This window comes from Pararge aegeria, chromosome 18, assembly GCF_905163445.1.
Source record: "Pararge aegeria chromosome 18, ilParAegt1.1, whole genome shotgun sequence".
In the NCBI taxonomy this organism is placed as follows: domain Eukaryota; kingdom Metazoa; phylum Arthropoda; class Insecta; order Lepidoptera; family Nymphalidae; genus Pararge; species Pararge aegeria.
In genome coordinates this window covers 8447989-8471551 of record NC_053197.1, presented here as the reverse complement: position 1 = coordinate 8471551, position 23563 = coordinate 8447989, and the positions used below count along the sequence as shown (strand labels likewise).

The 23563-nt window shown below is 35.1% G+C and overlaps 2 protein-coding genes across 6 annotated transcripts in view; one reads left to right on the top strand and one right to left on the bottom strand.

Moving 5' to 3' along the window:
* Positions 1-10393, bottom strand: part of LOC120631345 (glycogen synthase kinase-3 beta) — a 51595-nt gene extending 41202 nt beyond the window's left edge. For 4 of the 5 annotated variants that reach the window (XM_039900847.1, XM_039900851.1, XM_039900852.1 and 1 more), the window contains exon 1: positions 9973-10393. In XM_039900847.1, the coding sequence (XP_039756781.1) occupies positions 9973-10081 (109 nt within the window). In that variant the 5' untranslated portion in view covers positions 10082-10393. Of the gene's footprint in view, positions 1-1648; positions 2200-9972 lie in introns of those variants that run through there. The other variant, XM_039900853.1, reaches the window with a different exon arrangement.
* Positions 10394-12158: 1765 nt separating this feature from the next.
* Positions 12159-23558, top strand: LOC120631406 (leucine-rich repeat-containing protein 58). Its single transcript, XM_039900976.1, has 4 exons — positions 12159-12793; positions 18997-19213; positions 20150-20339; positions 20846-23558. Exons 1-4 carry the CDS (start codon positions 12303-12305, stop codon positions 21019-21021), a joined length of 1074 nt encoding a protein of 357 aa, XP_039756910.1. The 5' UTR covers positions 12159-12302; the 3' UTR covers positions 21022-23558.
* Positions 23559-23563: the final 5 nt, after the last annotated feature.

Below are 23563 nucleotides of genomic sequence, written 5' to 3'. Positions count from 1 at the left end.
GTGCTATAATATATTGATACATGACCATTTATCCGAATCTCTATTCACAACACATAATATATTTTATCATGATGATATGTCAAAGTATATGTCATATAATTTATATTTCGGTCATAAAATGCAGTGACGGTGGTTATCGTTAAGTATTGATAATTGGGATGATATAACAGAAACATAATTCTTGCGCGGTTGCGTTGTTATTTATTTAATGTACCGGTAGAAGTATATCTTTCTCGCGAAGACTGTAGCTAAAAATGTTGTTCGGAATACACGTGTATCATGCATGTGTAATTTAGTATGCTTTCCTTTCATCAGCGCGGAAATTAAACACAAGTCTTAATGGGGAAACGATTGATATTGTGTACTTTTAAGAAAACATAAAATATTTTGAACCGTTGCAAATGCGAATCAGAATTCGATTGTTTCTCGAAGCATAGTGATTAATTTCTAAATCATATTTTTTGTTAATAGTAACTATCATGATCATACTTTTAATTGTGTTATGATTAATTTATGCTTCGACTTCGACTTTACTTACGGGGGGCCGAGCTCCAATCCCAGCACGCACCTCTAACTTCAACGGTGAAGGAAAACATCGGGAGGAAAACTTGCATGCCTGAGAGTTCTGCATAATGTTTTCAATGGTGTGTGGAGTCCACCAATCCGCACTGGGCCGGCGTGGTGGACTACGGCCTTAACCCCTTCTCATTGTGGGTGGAGACCCGTGCCCTATAGTAGGCCGGTAATGGGTTGTTATGAAGAATGTTATAATTGCAGAAGTGTGGCAGTCCGTTTATTTGTTTACTATCAATGTTCAGCTCCACCAATGATGGAATTTGGCACACAAATAGCTTGCATCCTGCAAATGGATACAAGACAAGATACTTCATAAGATAAAGCACCAGCATAACATTCCTGCAGAATCTGGAGGCTTTGAACTAAACCTTTTGAAAATTTTGCATAGATAAATAGCTGAAAGAAGGACAAAGTAGGTAATTTACTTTTTATCTATACGTAACGGTTCCCGCGTGTATTTAAAAGAAACCGAAAAAAATGGCAGAAGTTCCGGGCAGCAGCTGATTATTAGATTTAGTACCATTAATAAATAATTCCTCATAAACCTATTGACTTAATCTAAGTAGATATAGAAGTAAGCGGCTATACAAGAGGCTAACTACGGTGATTTAAACAAAACTATTAAATATTAAAAGTTTTTTTTATTTTAGCAACCTCCTACCATCATTGATGTGTTAGTTTAAAAGATAACGAGATATGAGTCAGTAGTGAATGTTTATGAGGTTCAACAGATAAAGTGAAAGCAATATAATTGAATACAATGACTAGGTTATGCAAAAGACGTAAGGAAATATTCTAAAAAATACACGTCTCTTACGTTACCTAACTGAAGGTAAAGTTATAAAAAAACTTATTGAATAACTAAGCCGAGAGCAACTGTGTGCGATTGGAATTCCAGACTGTATAAAATATTTAAATCAATTGAATACTTGAAATTTGAATCATAATAGGCATTGTTAGAACCTCTCTGTGGATCTAAAAGTAAATAACTGTAGATATTATATCGCCCATAGCACAAAAAGATAAGCATGGTAGATAATCTGAAACCAGTTGTCGGAGAACGAACATTTACCTAACTTTTTCGATACGACTGCAGCTAGATCCGAGCTCTTCGTCCGAAGTCCAGAATCAGCATTGACTGTATACGTTCCCCGACGCCTCAGCATGATTAATATAAACCGTATGATATCCGCACAATATTAAATCACTAACACACACACAGCACTTAATCATGATCGTTCACACTCCGCACAAACAACTGCTGCTTAACCGATGCGCTAATACGCGTAACATCACTAACTGTTGATCAATTAACTGGTTACAGTTAAGTAATATATGCACAAAACATGTGCATGGATTATAATTTCACAATCGATGGATGCATGCGCCTACAGTAAGTGGGTTAACGAACCGATTAATAATTTAGCAACATGCACCGGCCGCGTCGACCACGTCTGCGACGGTAAAGATTTGAATGGGTGGTTGGGCGAAAGGCGAAACCCGAGAGTACGTTGGCACGGTTATGACGCGAATGGCGGGATAGAAGCGCTCTTGCCTCGACCGCGAGATAGCGAGATCGCCGACACTTGCTGATAACGCGATAACGTCCACAAGTGGTTATGTCAAATGTTACATGAAACAAGCAGCAAACGTTGCTGTATACCCTTTTCCGGATCATTTTAGCTAATTCATCTCGAATAATGTACCTACCTTCAAAACAAACTTAGTTGTCAACGATCGCGTTCGTTTTTAAACTATTTTTTTTTCAGTCTTTTCTTTAGGAACTTTTTACTGTAAAGTTTGTTTGCTTTAACGGAAATGAAAAACATCGTGAGGTAACCTGCAATTGATATATAATATGATAATGATGGTGACTTTCATCCTTAAACATAGTTTATCTATTAGTGTTCTATTATTAAAAACCTACCTGAGATACACTGAAAGAAAATTAGTATAGATCACTCACGACACCTTTTGCGTAAATCTAGATACCGTTTTCCCTATTTCCGCAGCCCTAAAATAATTTCCCCGGATAAAATGTATTCGAAATGTAAATAACTTTGTCCTCGGATATTTCAGTTACATCTGAAAACACAGTTAACGGTTAATTTCGCGCCTTAATCGTGAAGCTTGCATTTTACAGTTGGTACGTAAACTATACAAAAGGAGTTCGAGGATCCACAACTACTGCGCACTTCAGTAAACCATAAAATAATTCAGTTATATGGACTAACATTTTAAAACTGCCTTCATTATTACAGTAATTAGCTAGAAGGTAAGCAGCAAGCGTCGAGCCGAGGTTATATGGCAACTTTATAAAAAATTCAAACTTCGCGCCCTACAAGAACAACGACAGTCCCGGGATGTTGAATTTTTAACTTCTTTACATAGTAGCCTTGGAGTGTCCGGACGTACGAAAATACGAACAACCTCTAGTAACAATATTTAAGATTTACAACTTTAAGTATAGATTTCAAGTTAAATCGCATATGTTGCGGTTGTTCGAGAAAGTGTTCCCGTGACCCAGACACCAGGCGGAAAGTTGAGACGCTGCGCCGTAAGTTTCTAGACATACGTATAACTTCTCCTCTCTGTCTCTCTGTGGGGAGAAGATTTATCTCCGTGAGGATTTCCCTAGAGTCATCCCTATCCCAATGTTATATATTATACTTAAATACAAAAGTAAATTGTCGGTTTGTTGTTGTGATAGAAGGTATCACGCATTATTTTCCGCATAACGATAATTTCTGGACCAGTAACTTTTTATCCCGGAAAAATAACCTTCCTAACCTGTATTATTACAGACTGTATGCTAAAATTTTGTCAATCGTTTTGGAATTGGTACTATTATAAATTGTTTTTAACATGGATTACACTAAACTAAACTTTTTTAGTAGAAGTGCAACAATATTAGGATCAATTGATTTACCGATCGATCGGTGGGTCATGAAGATCCTCGTTTTTCGCAGGTATAAAAAAAATATCTAATAATATTTATATTTGCTGTATTTTATTAGAATATAAAATAAATATTTGATAATATGAACTTAATTACACTCCAATAACTGCAATTAAGAAAAAAACAAATGGGTCAGGTAATAATATAATGTTGTCAATAACATTTTCCTTAATCCACTACAAGTTACTCCTGGACTGCAATATAACCTGGTGGTATATGACTAGCAGTCGAAAATTGTAGCGAACGGACGGTTTTTGGTCTAGAACGCCAATCAGTTTCCACGCACCCTAACGGAATGCTAATAAATTCCCAAATAGTATCTGTCGGGGAGCGAACCCGCGACCTCCAGACCTCCAGACCTCCTTATAAGACCACAACGCTCACCACTGCGCTAGAGGGGTCGTAAATATTGACTGTTAAACTTGTGTTGACTAAACGTTTATGGGATGAACGATATGCGAAAAAAAACCAATAACATTAAGGTGTCTCCTTAACCTTTAGGATGCTTTTACTATTCCGGAATAAGTTACTTAATAAGTTCTACATTGGAATACAAATATGTAAATTCAGTGCACCAGCAGTATAAATAGTCTAGAGAAATAAATACACAGATACATATTAAATAACCTACATAATATATTGGTCATGCTAATTAGTTTATATTAAAATGCATCATAAATTATAAGAGAAACATAAAGAGTTTAAACATGGGTATGTTTAAATGTTAAGAACGTGTCGCTTAAATAAACTTTATCGTGTAGAAAAATACTCATTACAATCAACTTAAATAATAGATCGTTTTATCCTAACTTTTACTAATACTTCCTCCAAGTGTAGGTAAAAACACTTTAATATAAACATAAAATTTAATTTAACTCGACTTGTGCTACTGAAATCAAATTCGGTAATTTGATACTTGGTTAACTATAACTATATCCATCCCCTCACAGTAAAATGCGTATAAATATGTAATGGCCTGTGGAAGGCATAGGCATTGTCGTGTATGGTTCAAACCCCCAGTAAATTTTTAATTTCAAATCAAGGTAGAACCCTTTTTAGAAGACTGCCCAAAATACCAGTGTAATGTTTTTAGGGTGTACGTAAAGTAAGTTTTTTAAGTAAGTAAAGTTAAAAAAAAGCCTCTTTCGTAAGTTTATTTTCATTATCCCTTCTAAATGCCTCATAAATAGTAAAAATGGAATTAATATGGGGTTTTTAAAATAAGAAAGTATTACGCAGCGGTATTTGGTAACGTTTTTTTTTTTGGTATATTAGGTAAGTACTCCGTTACAAAATTACGCCATCGTTTTGACCGTTTTATCATTTGACCATTCAGTGTGTTAGTATATCTATGTCATTGTAGCTCTCAAACCAATCGACCGGTGAGCGGGAAAATACCCGTATAGGCGATATCAGTGTTAACTAAACAGTTTCGAATATCGTGTAAGTGATTTAAATCGAGAAAGAAATGGTTCTTTAAAAAAATCCCATTGATAAATTGGAACAGGAAGAAAAAAATAGTTCTTATAACCCAACAAATTTACAAGAATGAGTTATGGGTACCAAAATGGTAGCAAAGTATTTTATACAGGTAACAAGGTCCAAGAATAATCTAAGGGCTTATAAATACTTTTTTTTGACTGGTTACCCAAACCGACGTGGTTCTGGTCATCATCATCACTTCAACCGATTGACGTCCACTGTTGAGTATAGGTCTGGGAAGGGAGTTCCACGATCATGGAACACTTTTTTTCCAGCGTCGTCTGATGTCATCTGTCCACCTCGTTGGCCACCGAATAGCGCTACATTTATTGATGCGGGGTCGCCATTCCAGCTTTTTGGGACCACATAGTCCATCGTTTTGCCGAGATATGTGCCCCGTCCATGGCCACTACAGCTTCGCGACTCGTTAAGCTATGCCAGTAGCTCAATTGAAAGATGTCACGTAGTTTCCCGAATGCCGCCCATCGGAGTTGTATTCGGCGGTTCACCTTTATCTTACCACTGGCAGGTATTTTTTTTGTTACATTAAATTATCCAGTTTCATAACTCAAAAGCAACTTAGAGTGGGTTCAGTCTCTGCTAAACTAGTACCAGTTAGAGCTGAGCTCAGGTTGAGTTGCATCGCCGCTGCGTCGTTTTTAGTTTTATCTGTCGGGAGCAGGGTGGACAGACTTCACTTTTTATTCCTATTTGTCCCCCTGAGAGGACAGAGCAGGAATAATTATTTTAAATGAAATTCCACATAAAAGCGTTGCGTTGTTGCAAAGCAGGTGTGGCCAAAATTGGTTGATCTGTTGTTACGACAAAACGTCCACCACGCTGGCCCAGCGCGGATTGGTGGACACTCAGTCCTGACTAAAAGGAAAAGGGGATTGAGTTTTAAGATAACATGAAATCGTTACATAAGTTTACCACATAGATAAATTATACGCCGTTCTTCTTCATCTGCTTGCTAATTTTATGCAGGCCTTTAGGTTCCTGTATCCTGTTGTTATTCGTAAACAGTTAATTTAGGCGGGCAGATTATTTGGCGGGCACTCTATAAACGATACCGAATGCAAAACTGTATTTTTTTTCTTTTTTATAAGTCTGTCTGTCTGTACCTGGGCCACGCATCCCGTTGATACTCAGTTAAAATTATGATAGGCTTTTTGTATAAGCATCTCATGTGCAGGAGACAATTTTCTCCCCAAGGGAAAGGATAAAAAGTATCTTCTTCCACAGCTTTGTCAACTTTGTAATATACGGTTGTAATAATAACTGAGGGTAAACTCCTCCTATATTTTTGGCAGTTGGACACCTTAATTATATCCCTTGTCTGGGGATAAAATCGGGGGATATAATTTTTATCTCCTGCCAATGCTAGCTGTGCTGAAGGGGTCAACTTGTCTTAGCTAAGATGCTGCAAGACTCTTATGTGTACCTCACAGCAACCTTAGATATTTTGTGTGGGCTTCGTAAGTCGCGTTTGTAATCCTTGTAGCAATAGAGATAGAGAATATATCATCAGCACCAAATTATAATAGATATCATCTGTTGGCATATTATAACGAATAAAGTTTTAGCTTTGGCTTTGAACAGTCCAAAGTTATACAGGGACTGCCAGTAGACCTGCCTAGCCATAGGACTTCCTGTTATCTAACCAACCTTGGGTGTGTGTTGTAAACTAAATGTTTTAAATTTTCTTTTTGTTTTTGTGTGTGCAATAAAAAAATTCAAACAAACTAACCTACTAAACTAGGAGTAGCAGATATGCCAGACTAAATGGTTATTTTTGTGAAGATTATAATCTGTTAAGCTTCAAATTTACAAAATCTCATATACTGTTATATTTTCATAACTTATACGATAACTCATTATATTTAATAGGATGCAAATTTTTTATGACCTTGGGTTAACAGAACAAGTCATCACCCACATTCCTATTTTCTTTGCATTCAAAACTAAATTGAAATTTTGTTGTTTGCTAGTTTAGAATGATTTGCTGTACATGCATGTGATGTGTATGATAATAAATAATAAAATGGTGACTAGACTACATTTTTTATCTATTATTACTATATGCTACATAATTAATGAATCAAACTATAGGGACTAGATTTCCTTAAAATATACTTTATTATATATATATTGTTTTTGATTATGAATCTACAAAAATTATCATACATTTTATTGTGTGAGTATGTTTGTTACCTATGTTGTCATGGCTGCTCCATTCATCACAAAGCTTGGCAAAGATATAGGTATATATCCAGGTAATAATCTGTTGTTGTGGAAATCAAAAGCCTAGCTTTTTTTACTTAAATGGATGTCTAATGGCTTAAGTAATCTAGAGAACATTTAGCATATAGAAAGCATATATTCTGGGTACTGACATAGAATACTTTTTGCCCTGGAATACACCTTTCACAGGATTTAAAAGAACTGCTCCAATGACAACAGCTAGTACAATATATGTTCATTTACAAAATATTTGAAGGTAAAAAGTATATAGTAATTTATATTAAATGATTTAAGATACACAATATTAAAAAAATATGTTGTGTTTAACTAAAAACTGCCACTTAATTTGTAGATGTTAAAATGCATTGTTATATGGAAATTTCATATTTTAATATGCATACACGCATGTAACCTCTATTAATAAAGGTTCCACTAACATACTTTTAAATGATCCAGTATCACAGGCAGGACTTTTGTTGTTTATAATAACATAGTGGTAAAACTTAAATATATCTCTTGAGATTGTTGCATATATGAATTTTATTGAAACCATTCCAAGTGGCATGCATTTAAATGTTCCTGTCAGACTTAAACCTACTTGAACCCATAGCAGGAGAAAAATAGGCCAGTCTTGTCCATCTATTACCCTGGCAATAGATCATTTCTTTTTTATATAGTAAAACTATTAATGCTATTTAGTTCTCAATATAATATTTTTATAATTTTAAATTTGGTGAAGGTGAAGTTTATTACAACAACATATACAGCATAAATACAAACCATGAATTAAAAATATATATATTTATAGGCACTATGCAATAAACTAAAAAGAAATGATACATTTATATATGCAAAGCAGAGACTCCTTTAACATTGTTATTTTTATATTGATTAGCAGAAAATAAGTTACGAAATCATTTTTTCACTTCTTGAATGAGTGACAATATATTATAATCATTTGTTACTTTTATAATGATAAACTATGCAAATTGCATTTTACTTTTAAAACTAACGCTATATATAACTAATTACTAGTAAAATTAAAGATATGAGGAATAAAACCTTAGTTCATATAAAAATAACTACAACCACAGATTTGATGGCCAGGTTTTGCCACTTACAGGATTCTCAGTATTAACTTAGAAGTTATTAAATTAGCATTGTTTGAGCCCCTATTAAGTCTGGCTGGTGGTTTAATATACTCTGTAAGGCATGTACATCAAAAATTTTCACCATTACATCTGTAACCAGCAGAACATTGATGAAATGAGTATACTGACATGAAATGTTGTAACCATGGGAGCAGTGATGTAGTGTCATTGATTTGATTCCTTCAATGCACTTTATAACTGCAAAAGTTTAGATTCAGCTCATTATTAGGATTATTACTATTCTATTCCAACACCTTCCATCTATAAAACCTTTTTATATATTCAATTTCCATTTCAAACTCATCAATCAGTTACATGATAAGGGTCTGTATTATGCTATCAATAAAATATAGTTTATATATTATTTGAGTTATAATTTTTTATGATTAAATAGATATACTAATTTTAAGACAGAATAGTTATTAAATATTATCTTACATTTATTGAACAGATATAAGTAATGTAATTTCCTGTTTAATCAACAAAACAATACAGTTTAGTAGGTACAAAATATTTTATATGAGAACCATTGACTAGATCCAAAAATTTAGATTTATAATCTACATTTTTGATTATAACAACTAATATTATAAGTTATTCTTAATCAATAGAATAGAATTTAATTTATACAATAATAAAGCAATTAAGATACCTACATTGTTAAGAAAATCCTTTTGTTTTAATCTATTGTTTTTTTTTATGCCTCCTAAAGTGCCTTACGCTATGTAGTTAGCTAGTATAGCAACATATTAATTCTTTGGCTACTTGTCTTATAGAAATTGTATTAATTTGTAATATTTGGACTTGATAAGTCATAAAATATTTTATGCAGTTAGTTACACATAAAACCTAATTCTATTTAAGTTCAATGTCAGGGCTCTGCTGTGTTCAACATTTTAATTAGTAATATGTATTTATGTGGTATCTAATTGTTCCCTTTACATTTATACATGAAAATAGAAATACTTATAAATTATAAAGATAATAATGGACTTACTATAGTTAAATAAGCATAATTTATTAAATGTTTTGTTGAAATAAATTGTAAAAAAAATATTGAGTGAAAATAAAGTTACTAATATTAGCAGTTTCCTAGTATAGATAGCAAAAAAGTTTTGTTTAAAAATGTAGTTAATTACTGGTGCTATTATTAATTACGTCATTAAAAGGTAACCTCAAAATTTTATAAATTTTCGATTATTCGAAAGTTTTTCCTGATGGAGGGTTAATAAAATCTGAAGATATAGATCGTGGTTTTTAAACTGCGACGTACTTTTATGATAATCCAATTATTGTATGGCCAGGAATTAAAGTTTTACGTGATACCTGTCATATTTTAACCAAGGCTTATGTGGCAAGCCAATACCAAAAGTTATAACCATTTTTATAGATAAATGATCTGGACCTTTCCACCTTGATATCGAATTCATTTATAATGTCTAGGTTACATGAATTCTTCGTAGATTTGAGACATCACAGGTCCACCAAATGTCAGAGCAGGGAAACGTCACAGTCTAAGAAATCACGATGGCCGACAAAGAATGGTTAGGTGGTACTCACTGCTAATTTTTACGCCTCCTAGAGTGGGTTTCGGTGGTTGATTATCGAATGTCTTTCGAACGGATTTGCTGCCCTCGGCGAATGACGTGGTCCTAGGGCGTCCGCTCATTATTATAGGTATAAAATAAACGGCCGAATCCTGAACTTCATAGATACTACTTCACATTTCTCGTTACCACCCTTGCTTGCACTCGCACTGAACTCTCTCACTTTGCCGACGGAATACAAAGTTAGGGATTCAATAGTCTGATTAGTATCACTACTACGGTTATACGTTGATAATACTATTGTACTAGTAAGGTTTTAGAAGATCATTTTGTTAGATTTTTAAAATTTACATCAATAAAGTGAACGACGAATTTTTAGTTTCTTTGGACTTCACAGACTTTATGCTGGCTCGTTCGTTCGGCTAATTTCGGCTTACGCTCGGATCGTGCTCGGACCTTCGATCAGTGACGTAGTGAATAGTGACACCCGTTCCTTTGTACACAGATTCGTTTACAATACTATAATATTCTTGAAAAATATTTTAAATTTACTGTCCATTAAAGTGTTTGCATGTAGCATAGTGCAATTATAATAGTAAAAATAATTCTGTAATGTATAGGTTACACGAACAAAATAAGTAAGTAGTCCTGGGTGGTGGGTATACTTAATATTTGGCAGTTACATGAACATGTTTAAAATTTCGGTCCAATGTTTTTAATTTTATAAATAATAATGTGTTTCCATGTTAAGAAAACGTTCCTACTTAAAAATAAAACTTTTTTTTGCACTAAAGGAACGTAATTTTCTCAACGTCAAGTTTTCACTAACATCTCCCAAATCAACGCCATCTCTCGTGATCAATAGACATTGAAAGCGCTGGTAAAGCAGTATATTTCTACAGAGAAACATAATGTACGAAAGTATAAACACAGAGTATAATAAAAGCTTAAGGTGCGTACACATGACTAAAGAATATTAATAACAAGATTTAACCGAAAAATTAGGACCTAAAATCCTTGTGCTAAAATCCTAATTCCATGGTTTTACTATCCTTCTACCTGCCTTGTGCTCATAGTTTAGCGCTATTTAGTAATATCCGACGATCGTTCTTTAGTTTTGGCCAGCATTTCCAAGCATGATTATCAATGAGTTTCAATGATGCCAACATTGTTTACTTTTTGTTGGCCCCTAACCCAGTTCAGCTGCTTAGGCGGAAATACAACTACCACTAGTGTTTGTATCTTCTTTAATCCAATGTCTTATAAGACACAACATTGCCAATTATTCTGTTGTCACTCGCTAAACTAAACTAAATTCATTGAAATTCAGTGCTGTCCTTTTCTCTAAAGAATAATAAAAAATGATTGAAAAGGATGGCACTACTTAGATTTATCATTTTATTTTAGTTTACAGATCTCAATACAACGTATGTTTTTGACTTTTGTATCCTCTTGGACTGTGGCATCCCGTTCTCAGTTATAATTATAATCCCTTAGTCGCCTCCCGACATCCGCCGATAAGGAGGGGTGGTGACTTCTGTATTTCGATATGCCGTCATCACAAGGCAAGACAAATATTATATAAACCGTGAAATCAAAAAATATAAATATATTGTAAAGTAGTTTCTAAATTTTCCGAACCTTCTTTAGAACACTTGACGTTTCCGAAGTACTATTCCCTTTCGTAAGTAGGACCGTCCTACCATCAAGCCAAAAAATAATATTTGAGGTACTTTGGGTTGGGACTTGGGAGTATCGGGCTCGGGCTTCAAATTCCTGTAGGTTCCTTGCACTGGACCTACTAGAATTACGAATTTCAGAACATTAACGGGCATTATTTCATAATATTTATTGATGTATCATGATAGTTCACATAAAATTCACACACAATAATTAACAACCTAGGTATTTATTTATAGGTAATTTTCGTGTTTTCGTTAAAAGTTTCGTGATTCTAGAATGGCTGAAAATCTAAAGAAAACTTAAGCACACCCTTTACCATGCCATTCATAACCTTTAAAAGGCCCCGAAAGAACATGTTTGATTGACAATACTACGCAGTAGGTACTTAATACTTATAGACCCTGTATTATCAGCTACTTGTTATCGGTTTTAATGCATATATATATATAGTGCTTGTATGTAGGTAGGTATACGGCCTGAGCAAGCCATCTAGTAGTAGTCGGTAACAGTGTTACTCTTAACTCACATTAGTTGCGCGTGCGCCGCTGTAGAGGCGAGTTGTTTGTTAGTATCCGAAAACAGTATCCGATAATGTAATTTTATAATAAAATCCACAAAAAAAAATAGAATCTGGTTGGCGTGCTCGTGAACTAGATCATAATGGAGTGCTACACATCGGATAGTTGCGATAGTGACAGCAGGGAGCAGAAAACACTCGATCTATCAAATCGTGCTTTGGATTTCGAGACAATATCGTCTGAAATGGAGAGCATTATCGAAGAAAAGGGTTGCGCGGCGAAGTACGAGATCATTTTGCTCTACAGCAATCAAATAGAGGCCTTGCCCAACTCCATGAATAGGTTTATCAACCTGAAGATATTAGATATAAGCAACAACAGGCTGACCTCGCTGCCCGATGTGCTCAAAAATTGTCCACTTACATCATTGATAGCCAAACACAATTATCTTACGAATGAGTCGTTACCAAAGTGCTTCCATACATCAAAGAACACCCTACGAGAACTGAACTTAAGTGGCAATAAATTGAACTTATTCCCAGAACAAGTATTACAATTAACGTCGCTGAAATACCTCTACTTGGGTGGTAACAATATAGTCACTATACCAAACGATATTTGGAAGTTGAATAGGTAATGTATACCCCCTGTAAAGTAAAATAACAATTTACTAAAAACCTGCATAGTAGGCATCAAATAGTTATTCTTAAAATACAAATCAATATTTCACAAACAGCGGTATTTTAAGTATCAATAACAATATATAATCTATAATCTATTTATTATTCTACTACTAGGCTTCTGCCTAAGACATGAGTAAAATTAAACCCTAGCTAAGCTCTTATCCAATGCTGGTCACCCGAATTTAATCTAAGCGACGAGAAAAATTTTTCAATGTCAATTAATCCAGGATTGAAGCTATTCTTCGCCAAATTTGAACATACGTAACGCACCAACATACCGACATTATGTTGCATACATAGTCTTAGTAATTAAGTAAGAATCGACGCCGAAGGCACGAGCTGTTTGCTTTGGTAAATCTGTAATAGCTAGAGTGATGTGGGTTCAAATCCCGCTAAGTAAATGATCTTCTCTATCAAAGGTTGAGTTAAGAGCATTTAACGTTACAACATAATATAGTGTGACGTAAAAAAAGTGACAGTAAAGCAAGGGCCACACTTGCGTCCTGTGGGCGACCAATTACAAGACTACTACTGCTCAAACGCCCGCTTCTTTCGATTGGACGGCTAAGGACGCCTTACCCTATAACCATTAAATAAATAAGGCGTACACCTGTCGTTGGCTCACCTATATAAAGCGAGAAGAAAGGGGAAAAAAGCGTTCCGAATCATAATAGACCGAGGTATTCATAAAACCCATTTGGGTGAAACCGTTCTTGGTTTCTCCCTTATGACTCTTTATCAAACCCACTCTCAATAGCAATCGCTTTTATTTTATACATTCAGTCAATATACACCGTATACTTACCTGCAAGTAAATATCAAAATATGTGTTTGTGATTTCGTAAGAACTCCCACACATTAAGCCATATTATCATTTCATATTATATCGATATCATCCTTACTGCATAATCAAAACAAAGGTTTAAAAGTTTTAAAGTGTGCCTGTTGATCCGGACTAATCTTCGAATTGGCTTAACTTAATTTTACTGGCATTACACATGCTGATATAAGGAATAGTCAAGGATCTGTACTGTTGGAAGATTTCAATGTTTTTTTATTTGGTTTCGGTTCGATAGTAGTATTTCTTACCAGCTAAGGCTCAGCAAAGCCTAAAAACTATGGTATTCAAGGGGTAAGTCCTACGTATGATGACGTTGGACTGAATAGAAACGTGAACACGTTTTTCTCATTCGCTCAGCGTGCTATGGCCTATGAAGCGGGCTGTGTTAGGTGTAGGGTCAAAATCTGCAATGAGGAAATATAGAACATAAGCAACTCCCCATAGTCCGAAGGATTAGCAATGTTTGCTGCAAAATATCGTGCGCTTTTTTAATTATTTTACAGTTTAATATGGACTTCATGTATTTTTCCCCGTAAAAAGTCATGCGAAATCTGGATTAAATTTTTGAAGAAGGAGTTCGCATTTTACTGTTAGTTTACAAAACCCAAAAGCAAGAAATTTTCCGTGTCCGTTACTAACGATATAACTGATATGCCATAAAACCAGCACGGCAGGCTTAGGAATTATTTTTCTCCCCAGATAAAATGTTATCTTCTCCCACAGCTTTATCAACTCTCTTAGCATTAGCGCCCAAATGTAGCGGAGATAAACTTCTCCTATAGGTACCCTGTTGCCGTGCTTTGACAGCTGGTGATCGTATTAGTTTCATCCCCATTCTATAATAATATTATCAGGGGATGTAATTTTTGTCTACTGCCTGTGATAGCCGAGCCCCAAAATCACTTCCATTTTAAAACGAGTCTAACAATGTGATACTTGAATATTACTTTGACCGTAGATTAGGGTTCACACAAATGTCTAGAAAAGCGGACGCCTCTTTATCAACAGTAGTACGTATATAGATATGCACTTAGTATATAAGTTAGGAAAATAAACAAACCAATACCAAACATTTATTTTATTCGCATTTATTTAATAAAGTAGCGCGTTCTCTTTTTTACCCTACGACAATAATTTGTCTTATTGCAATTAATGGAAAAACGCACTAGGTAGGCATCGGTCCCTCTGAATTGAATGTTGAAAAACTGAAACTCCAATTTAGTAACCGGAGTTATTGTTCAGCAAGTAGACCGTACTCAACAGATAATAATATTATTACGTCGCAAAGATCTTTTTGTAAACATCTTTTATATTTCTTGGAATTATTTTTATAATCGGTAGTTAGTTTAGTAGCTGCTTTTATTATTTGCTGTAACTAAGACTGCATTTCACGTCATAGTATTATGCTCAGTTTATCCTAACTTTACTTTACACACTTTAGCACACAAACTCATAGTCAAACAAGATCATAGTCAATAACCTAATTGCGTCTTTGACTCCAAAAAATAATGAAAGGATTGATGTGTATGTATATATATATATTAAATACAATAATGACAACTTACTAACTCAGCATGCCACATAAAATAATAGTAGGTGCATAGCTAGCCACGATGATTATGATGTTAGCATAGGATCTATTCTAGCTTCTCGATTGACTCATACGCCGACGAAATCGCGAGGGTCCGCTAGAACATATATAAACTAGTTTCTATGTTGTAATTCCGGCGTCCAAACAATGATGGCTTAACTTATTTTTATAAAGCATAAGAGAGCCGACCTAAATAGTTAGATTGCATTCTCATGTTAGCTAGCTCTTATTATTGTTCTCAGCCTTCCCAGTCCCACAGGTGGACTTTCATATGAGAAAGTACTTTTATGCTAATGGCCTCCACATTGTTCCAATGGTGTTTGGTTAGTGGGTGGGCAAGGACTACCTTGAAGAAAATTTAAATATTTATAATAATATTTTGTATAGGTACTAACCTATATTAAGTATATTAATTTTGAAATAAGTATATATTGCTTTATAGGTAGGTACTACTACTAAGCTATATTAGATATTTTAATTTTCTAATATACTTACTACATTCAATAGCCGCTCGAAAGATATAAATTGTTTGTGATTTTAGGCGATCGTATTGTAATTGTATTTACCTAATTGTAAATACGACAAAATTACCTTCAAAGACGTTTTAAAGTTCGAACGTAACCGAGTACTCCACATAAGGAGATAAATCTACGTAATTGATACTGCAAACCTTTTCATTATTAGCTGAATCATGTAAATAACCAGCTGTGATTTTAAATTCGCTAGTCATACGACAGGTCACAAAATGTGTTTATTTTATAATATGGATAAAATGATAATTATACTATCGCACAATGTAAACATCCATTGGTGATAATAATGTATACCGTTGACGCGATTTAAAAAGAATAATTTTTATTGGGACAAAATTTTGTATGACTTTTTGTTCTTTCAATAAATAATAGTAAGATGTACTTTTTATTTACTATAGTCATCATCAGACATGATCATAACGATTGACGTCCACTGCTAGACCTAGACTGAGGTATTTTTTAGGGATTCCAAATTCCACTGTCTTGTGAAGATTGTAACCAGGAACTCTGCGACTCTTTTGATGAAGGGTCTATCCACCTGGTAGGGATCTACCAACGCTACGTGGTTGGTTGGTACGCCATCTAAGACTTTAGGAGCTCATATTAGGTACGTGCATTGGTCCTCTAAGCTATCATCAGTGGCGTGCATTGAAGGTATGCACAGGGTATGCATAAAGCGGGCTGATAATGTAAAATGAAAAAAATCTCCAGTACGAGTCATAAAAAACCTTTAGATTTTATAACTTTTACTGGAGATTTTCTTAATTTTATATCAACTGCATACCCTCTATGTGCCACCACCATCTTCATATAGGTGCTTGTATTGTATCGAAAAACCTACGATACCTACAATAAATGAGAAAGTATGTTGATTTGTTTACCCTTCTTTCACGCAGCAACTTTCCTATTTTGTAAGAAGGCTTAGGCCGTGGAAAGCCTGTCGACTAAGTCGTACCGCCGAACTATTAAGAGTTTCGGTACGACGCGATACCGAGTAAAAAAAGATTAAGGGTAGAAAAAGGTTTTATGTTATTACCCTACCTCTGCGTTCGAAGTTATACGCGTTTTATGCAATTAAATGCCACTTGCTTTAACGGTGAAGGAATACCTCATGAGGAAACCTAAGCACAAGAAGTGTCTATAATGTTCTCAAAGACGTGTGAATTCTACAAATACGCACTTAGCCTGCGTGCTGGACTAAAATGGCCCTAAACCTTCACATTCCCACTCGTACCCTGTAGTAGGCCGGTAATCGGTTGATGTTGATAATAAGTTGGTAGCAGTGGCGTGCACTTCATACATGCGCAAAAGCACTGCATACCCATATTTTTGTTTTAATATAACTCGTATTGGAGGGGAGTTTTACCATTTTATGCCAAGCACCTGCTTCGTGCATACCCTGGTCAAAAACCCAGTGCACGCCACTGGGTGGTAGACTCACTACAAACATACATACTTGACGTTTCAAAAGTGCTTATAAAGTAGGCCTACTTGAAATCAATGAATTTGAATTTTGAATTTGATGATGACTCTTAACTAATTATGTCCGTTGTTTTCGATCCAAAAAGCAGGCTGATACCGTAAACTTGTACGATAATACATACTAGGTATATAAAACTCAATATCTCAACTTAAAAAAAATAATCTATGGAACCTAGATAATCAATACCCATTGACACTGTAGGCAGGTTATATCTTATCTTTTGCTATGTTTATCGCGACATAATATGCATTTTCTGATAGTTCACATAGTGCACATATTTTTAAACAGTATAATAATATAAGTACAACAACCTCTGTCCTGAACGATCATCCATTAATTCTATAATACCTACATAGTACATACTTATCAAAATTATTATAAATTGTTAATTAGGTATATATATATAGTAACTAGTAAGTAATATACGTCTTCGTTTGCGCGAAACTTCGTCAAAAGTCTGTTTTCCGGAATATAAAAAAAACTAACCCCTTTTTTTGCAAAAATACTAAAACCGACCATTAACCTCAAGATAGATAACGATATTTTCGGCATAGACTTACTTATTCGAAGTGAGTATTGGGAGACTTCGCACACCTTTGAGAACGTTACGGAGAGCTCTCAGGCATGCAGGTTTTCTCGTTTTATTTGCTTAAATTTAGAACGCACATAACTCGGAAAAGTTACGAGGTCCGTGCCGTGAATCGAACTCGTTTCTCCAGAAAGGGAGGTCGGAGCCGTGGTCGAATAGTGGTTGCTATTAAATTATTTCGAAGGATCTTTTTCAGTTTATAATTATAATGGACCAAGCAATTGGGGGGCGCAGGGCGTGGAAGGAACATGTCCTGGCAAGTGCCGCCCTATGTCCATAAACCTTAAGAATAGGCCATAAGCCACATGTGCCAGCAACAACGACAACAGCGCTCTTTAGACTGGAACAAGGCAATGCTGCAGAAATAAGCGTCGCAGTAGTTCTTCCATGGACGAACTCTGTCACAATCTTAGAGTATTAGTAGTACTACTAAAACGTGTTCTGCATGGAAACGTGTTCTGTACTAACCTTAAAGTAAACTTGCGTAAACGTTAACTTGAAAACGCAGAAAAATAACGTCTGTGTGAACCATTAAACTAGAAAACACTTATTTATATTCATTATGTCATTGTAACGAATGCATAAAGGTACATTTACTTACCTACTCGTTAAAGTGAACTTATTTGTGATAACTTTATGACCTCATACCGCTTTCGGCACAAACAATATCCAGCGATAAGTAGGAACATGCCAAGTATTACTGAAGATTTACAGCGTAATCACACCAATTTATAATAAGTACTTTTTACATCTTACTAACACCAACGGAGGATTTGGAAGGCTGCTGCCCGTTTCCGTTATATTCATTTTCGGAGAGCAAAAGTATCTTATTAGCAAAATTTCATCAATATCAGTGCAGTTTGAGCTGAATGTGTGCAACAAACAAACAGGCATATATTTGCATAAATAATATTACTATGGATAAGTGATCATGATCGGGACTGAGACGCAACGTGCTCCCCCGAGCACTCATGCAGTTATACACGAACCTATCAAATTGCTTTAACCAAAGCAGTCTTTGATCGTACAACGCAACCAGCTTCATTACCATAAGGGTAATAAATTAGGCTAGTTCAGTTGAAAATCTATTGAGCTAATAATCATTTTTCTTTACAGCTTACAAATATTATCGTTAGGAGGCAACCAAATAACTGAGGTACCTGACTCTGTGGGAGGTCTTGTATCTCTCCAGGCCTTAGTTCTAAGCAATAACCAAATAGAGCAACTACCCGCCAGCATCGCAAACCTCAAGCAACTCAGGTCGCTTCTCATCCACCAAAATAGACTAAAGACTTTACCAACACAAATAATAAAGCTGAAATGCCTAACAGAAGTAAGTTCAATCCAATTATTACATTATGCTTCGGTGTAAAAGCAAAAATTGTGTAACGGGTATATTCGCAAGATCAGTACCATTGGTATAAGATTTAAATACGCTCCTAACAACCTTTATAGCCCACGAACCCAAATTGGAGCTGCGTGGTTGCTCTCAAACTATCCCTCTAATTAAACAGAAGGCTCGATGAAGATGATGTTCATGATTTATATGTAAGTTTTCGCTTGGAAACCTAAAAGCTCAGTGTTATTTGGAATGCCTGAAACATCTATATATGCCTACCAGCGTATTCAATATTGTCTAAACTTGTTTTATTTCCACGGATCGATACGTGTATGGCCTACTAAAGCGCTATTTATAACTCGGCTTTGTAAAAGGACATCGCAGTGGCTGAAGTTATCATTGGACGGGAAATTATCGATATCAACTCCTAGTTTAAGAATCTACCTACTTAGAAATTAAAAAAAAAAAACAGATGGGGTACCGTACCTTGGAAAGAAACGTTTTTTTAAATAAATACCTAGTACTAATCATATCAGCCCATAACCGGCACAGGGCACGGGTATCCTCCCACAATGAGAAGGGTTTAGGCCGGCAACGCTGGCCCAGTCAGACTACGACTACGTGGTCGACTACGGCCTACGGGTTTAGGCCGTAGTCGACCACGCTGGCCCAGTCCGGGTTGGTGGACTCCACACGTCTTCGAGAATATTATGGAGAACTCTCTGGCAGACAGGCTACCTCGCGATGTATTCCTTCACCGTTGAAGCAAGTGATATTTTAATTGCTTAAAACTCACATACCTAACTAAAAGAGGTGCGTTCTGGGATTCAAACTCGGCCAACCGAAAATGAAAACGAAATCCTAACCACTGAGCTTTCACCGCTACCATAATACCTACTTAAAATAACTAAACATAAAATTTATTTTCAGTTGAGTCTCCGCGACAATCCGCTCGTAGTGAGATTCGTACGAGACATGACACTGCAGCCCACTTCGTTGCTGGAGCTAGCCGGCAGAACGATAAAGCTTCATGAGATACCAATTCGCCATGGCGAAGTGCCCGCTACATTGATAAAGTATTTAACCACTGCCCAATGTTGTGTTAATCCGAAATGCAAAGGTATGTAGAATTTTGATCCAAAACCATGCGTGTAAGTACAACTGCCTAGATCTATTCTCGATTATCTAATAACCAACCTATTAGCGGTCCATTACAGTATTTTTGGGATTGGTAGACTTCACAAACCTTTGAGAGCATTATGACGACCCTCATTCACATTTTCGCTCGAAGTTTTCTTTTACCACTACGATATTAAATTGCTTCAAACGTACATGATTGGGTCCCCCCCCGTGAAGAATTGTCTTAACCCACTAGGCTATAAAAGCTTTATGGCTGTAGAAAGTTATTAAATAACTCAAAACTCGGTAAATGTACGAGTGAAAGACTAGATTCAAATTTAACCGTTACCTCCTCCGTAAACCGTACCTTAAGGTAAGTTAAGGCACCGGTCTCGGTCGATATCATTAATCAGCAAATTGATGACAGCTGGATATGGTACAGGATAGGTACAGGCAACCTTAACGGCCAATACAGCCACAGCCTATAACAAGTTTGTCTAATTTCAGGTGTATTTTTCGACAATCGCGTGGAGCACATAAAGTTTGTCGATTTCTGCGGTAGATATCAGATACCACTGCTGCAATATTTGTGTAGTTCTAAATGCATCACCGGCAGATGGGAGAGCAGAGAAATAGACAGCAACGCGCCATCGCACATGATGAGAAAGGTTCTTTTGGGGTGAAAACTGTTGTTGTGCCTACCAAATTTTAAAATAGTAAATCCATTTAATTACTTAGTGATTTAACTTATGCATGTGCGCAGTTTGAAATTAAACCAGAAAATTGAGGTGCAAATAAAGGTCAAATTCAATAGATCGAGAGAACCTATTGGATGTGGTGAAATTTTCCCACTACACTTTTATTGGACTCAATAAATTTTACAGGAACTTAAGAGGCAATAAATAAATTAGCATCTAAAATAAGCGCAATTTAAACAGACACAGTTTTCTTGTAAGTTATAATAATCTAACGCAACACAATTTCACATACCAAGACATTTTTATGGTGTTTAAACATCAACTAAGTCATTATTTTTGGAATATTTTTACTTTGTGGTGAAGAAGATCCTGAAGTCTAGCACTTGCTCTTGTATCGAAAAATGTAATCCCTTCAGTATGACATACTGTTGGAGCTTCTAATATATTTCTGTACGATGGCAGTAATGGAAGTAAGAAGTTGGAGTTTTTTGCAACACTTATCTGCGTCTTCGCTCTTGAGTGTGCAGTATCATAAATGTAAAAAACTGTAAAATCTTACCATGTTAACACTATATTCTTCCATTCTTATACCAACTACCTCAATTTTTCTATGATGTTTGCTTGCGTCGTCTAACTAATCGACCTCAATGCTTGAAAGAGAGAAATCCTAATTTGATCAAGTCCGGAATTTATGATAAGTATGTAGCTATCTTTGCCAGGCAACCTTAGCATAATTGTTAGAAAAACAGATATTAACTATTCCACGTTCATTACACTATATTTCTCACGATATATTTTTTCGAAAAATGTAACTGCGCTAGTTACAGCAACATATTTATTTATTTGCATTCAAAATTTTTGTAGGCAAATTAATTGGTGCTGGCTCGTGTAAGAAGTCTCTGTTATACTCAGGGACATAATAAAGCTTGAAAAAATAAATTTTATATTTGAAAGTTACGTTTCATGTGTTTAAAGTTTCAATTAAAATTCCGTATTAAAATTTTAGATTGGAAACACTGAACATAGCTTAACATTGATGAAGATGTCCTAAAAAATTACCCCAAAGACTATTAAAGTCTGCGAAATTAATAGGTAATAGGCCTTTAGGAATGGGAAGTTCTTTTATTAAATTTTGGCATGATACCAACCCGTTTGTTTAGTCCACCAGTGGGCCAGCGTGGTGGACTACAGCTTAAACCCTTCTCATTAGTTTGATATGATGATGATGATGATGACAGACCCGTATGCACCTTAGCTGGTTACCACTGCCTTACTTCACTTGTCGCATCAGGCAATTTATCTTGAGGCGCGAATGTCCCGTGGCCAGCACATTGTGCACTATTAACACCTATTTAGTAGTTAAGTCAATCTTTAGAGTTAAATTCAAAATTCGAAATTGATTTATTTCAAGTAGGCCTTTAAGCACTTTTGAAACGTCAAGTATGTATGTTTGTAGTGACCATATAATAAAATTATATTATGACTAAATCCTGCCTTTCCATAATATGTATTATGTGGATTAGTTAACTACATTAGTAGAATGCTGTTTTTGGTTACTATATGGTTGTTAGTTATAGGGCTATACTAAAAAATACGTGTAGACGCTTACTAAAAGTTTAGACACTATATAGGTGAAATCAGCCGTACTGGAAATCAAGCTCAGGGTCTTCCCGAAAAAGAGGCTGAAGTCGCAACCGCTACAATTAAACTAGCATAATACATAGTGTTAAATTTGGTAGACACAATGACATAACATGCACCATAAAAGTTATATTATATTTACTACATATATTTAGTCTGTGCTTACAATGTTTTTATCAATGATTTTTTTTTGTTTATAATTTTATATATTAAAAGCTAGCAGTTAAGTTAACCCCGCTAGTTATTGTCAGTGTAAAACTATACAGATTTGGATGCTCTTACTGTAAAAACTAACTTAAAACTTTTTCATCCTTTTGTTGTTGTTTGTTCAGATACAAACAACCAGAGGAAATCTGAATCTAAATCTGAATTTGAATGTCACCCACCTTGTAAAGCTGTGTACTCTCCTACAATCCACTTAGGGATAGATATCCAACATAAAAAGTAGCCTACATTCCGATATAAAATCCTGTACCTACTTGTGAAAAATTTACCCAGCCGGTTACTAGATAAGCTGGAACCTATAGACTAAAATAAATAATATATAAAAGTTGACTCTGCACTGTACTAAACAGTGCAGTGTCAACTTTCTTATGCATTTAGTAAAAACCTGTTTGAACATCAAAGTTACAGATAGGTACAAACATTTTATTTATTTTTATACAAAGATTGTTCAGCATAGTTGGAAAAAAGTTGTATATTTGGTTTATTCAAGTCTATAATAATTATTTATTTTGTAAAATTTGTGACAACAGGGACCAATAAAGTTAAAGATGTATGAATTATGTGATAAATATATTTTATCAATTGTTATTGTTTATAAAACAAATTATTATCCTATTCTATCCAAATGTTGAAGATATTTTATTAAACAAAATTGTTTTAA

Coding starts and splice junctions, on each gene's coding strand:
- LOC120631406 (XM_039900976.1), top strand. CDS start 12,303: ATGGAGTGCTACACATCGGATAGTTGCGATAGTGACAGCAGGGAGCAG. Junction 12,794..18,996: donor GATATTTGGAAGTTGAATAG/GTAATGTATACC, acceptor TTTTCTTTACAG/CTTACAAATATTATCGTTAG. Junction 20,340..20,845: donor TGTTAATCCGAAATGCAAAG/GTATGTAGAATT, acceptor GTCTAATTTCAG/GTGTATTTTTCGACAATCGC.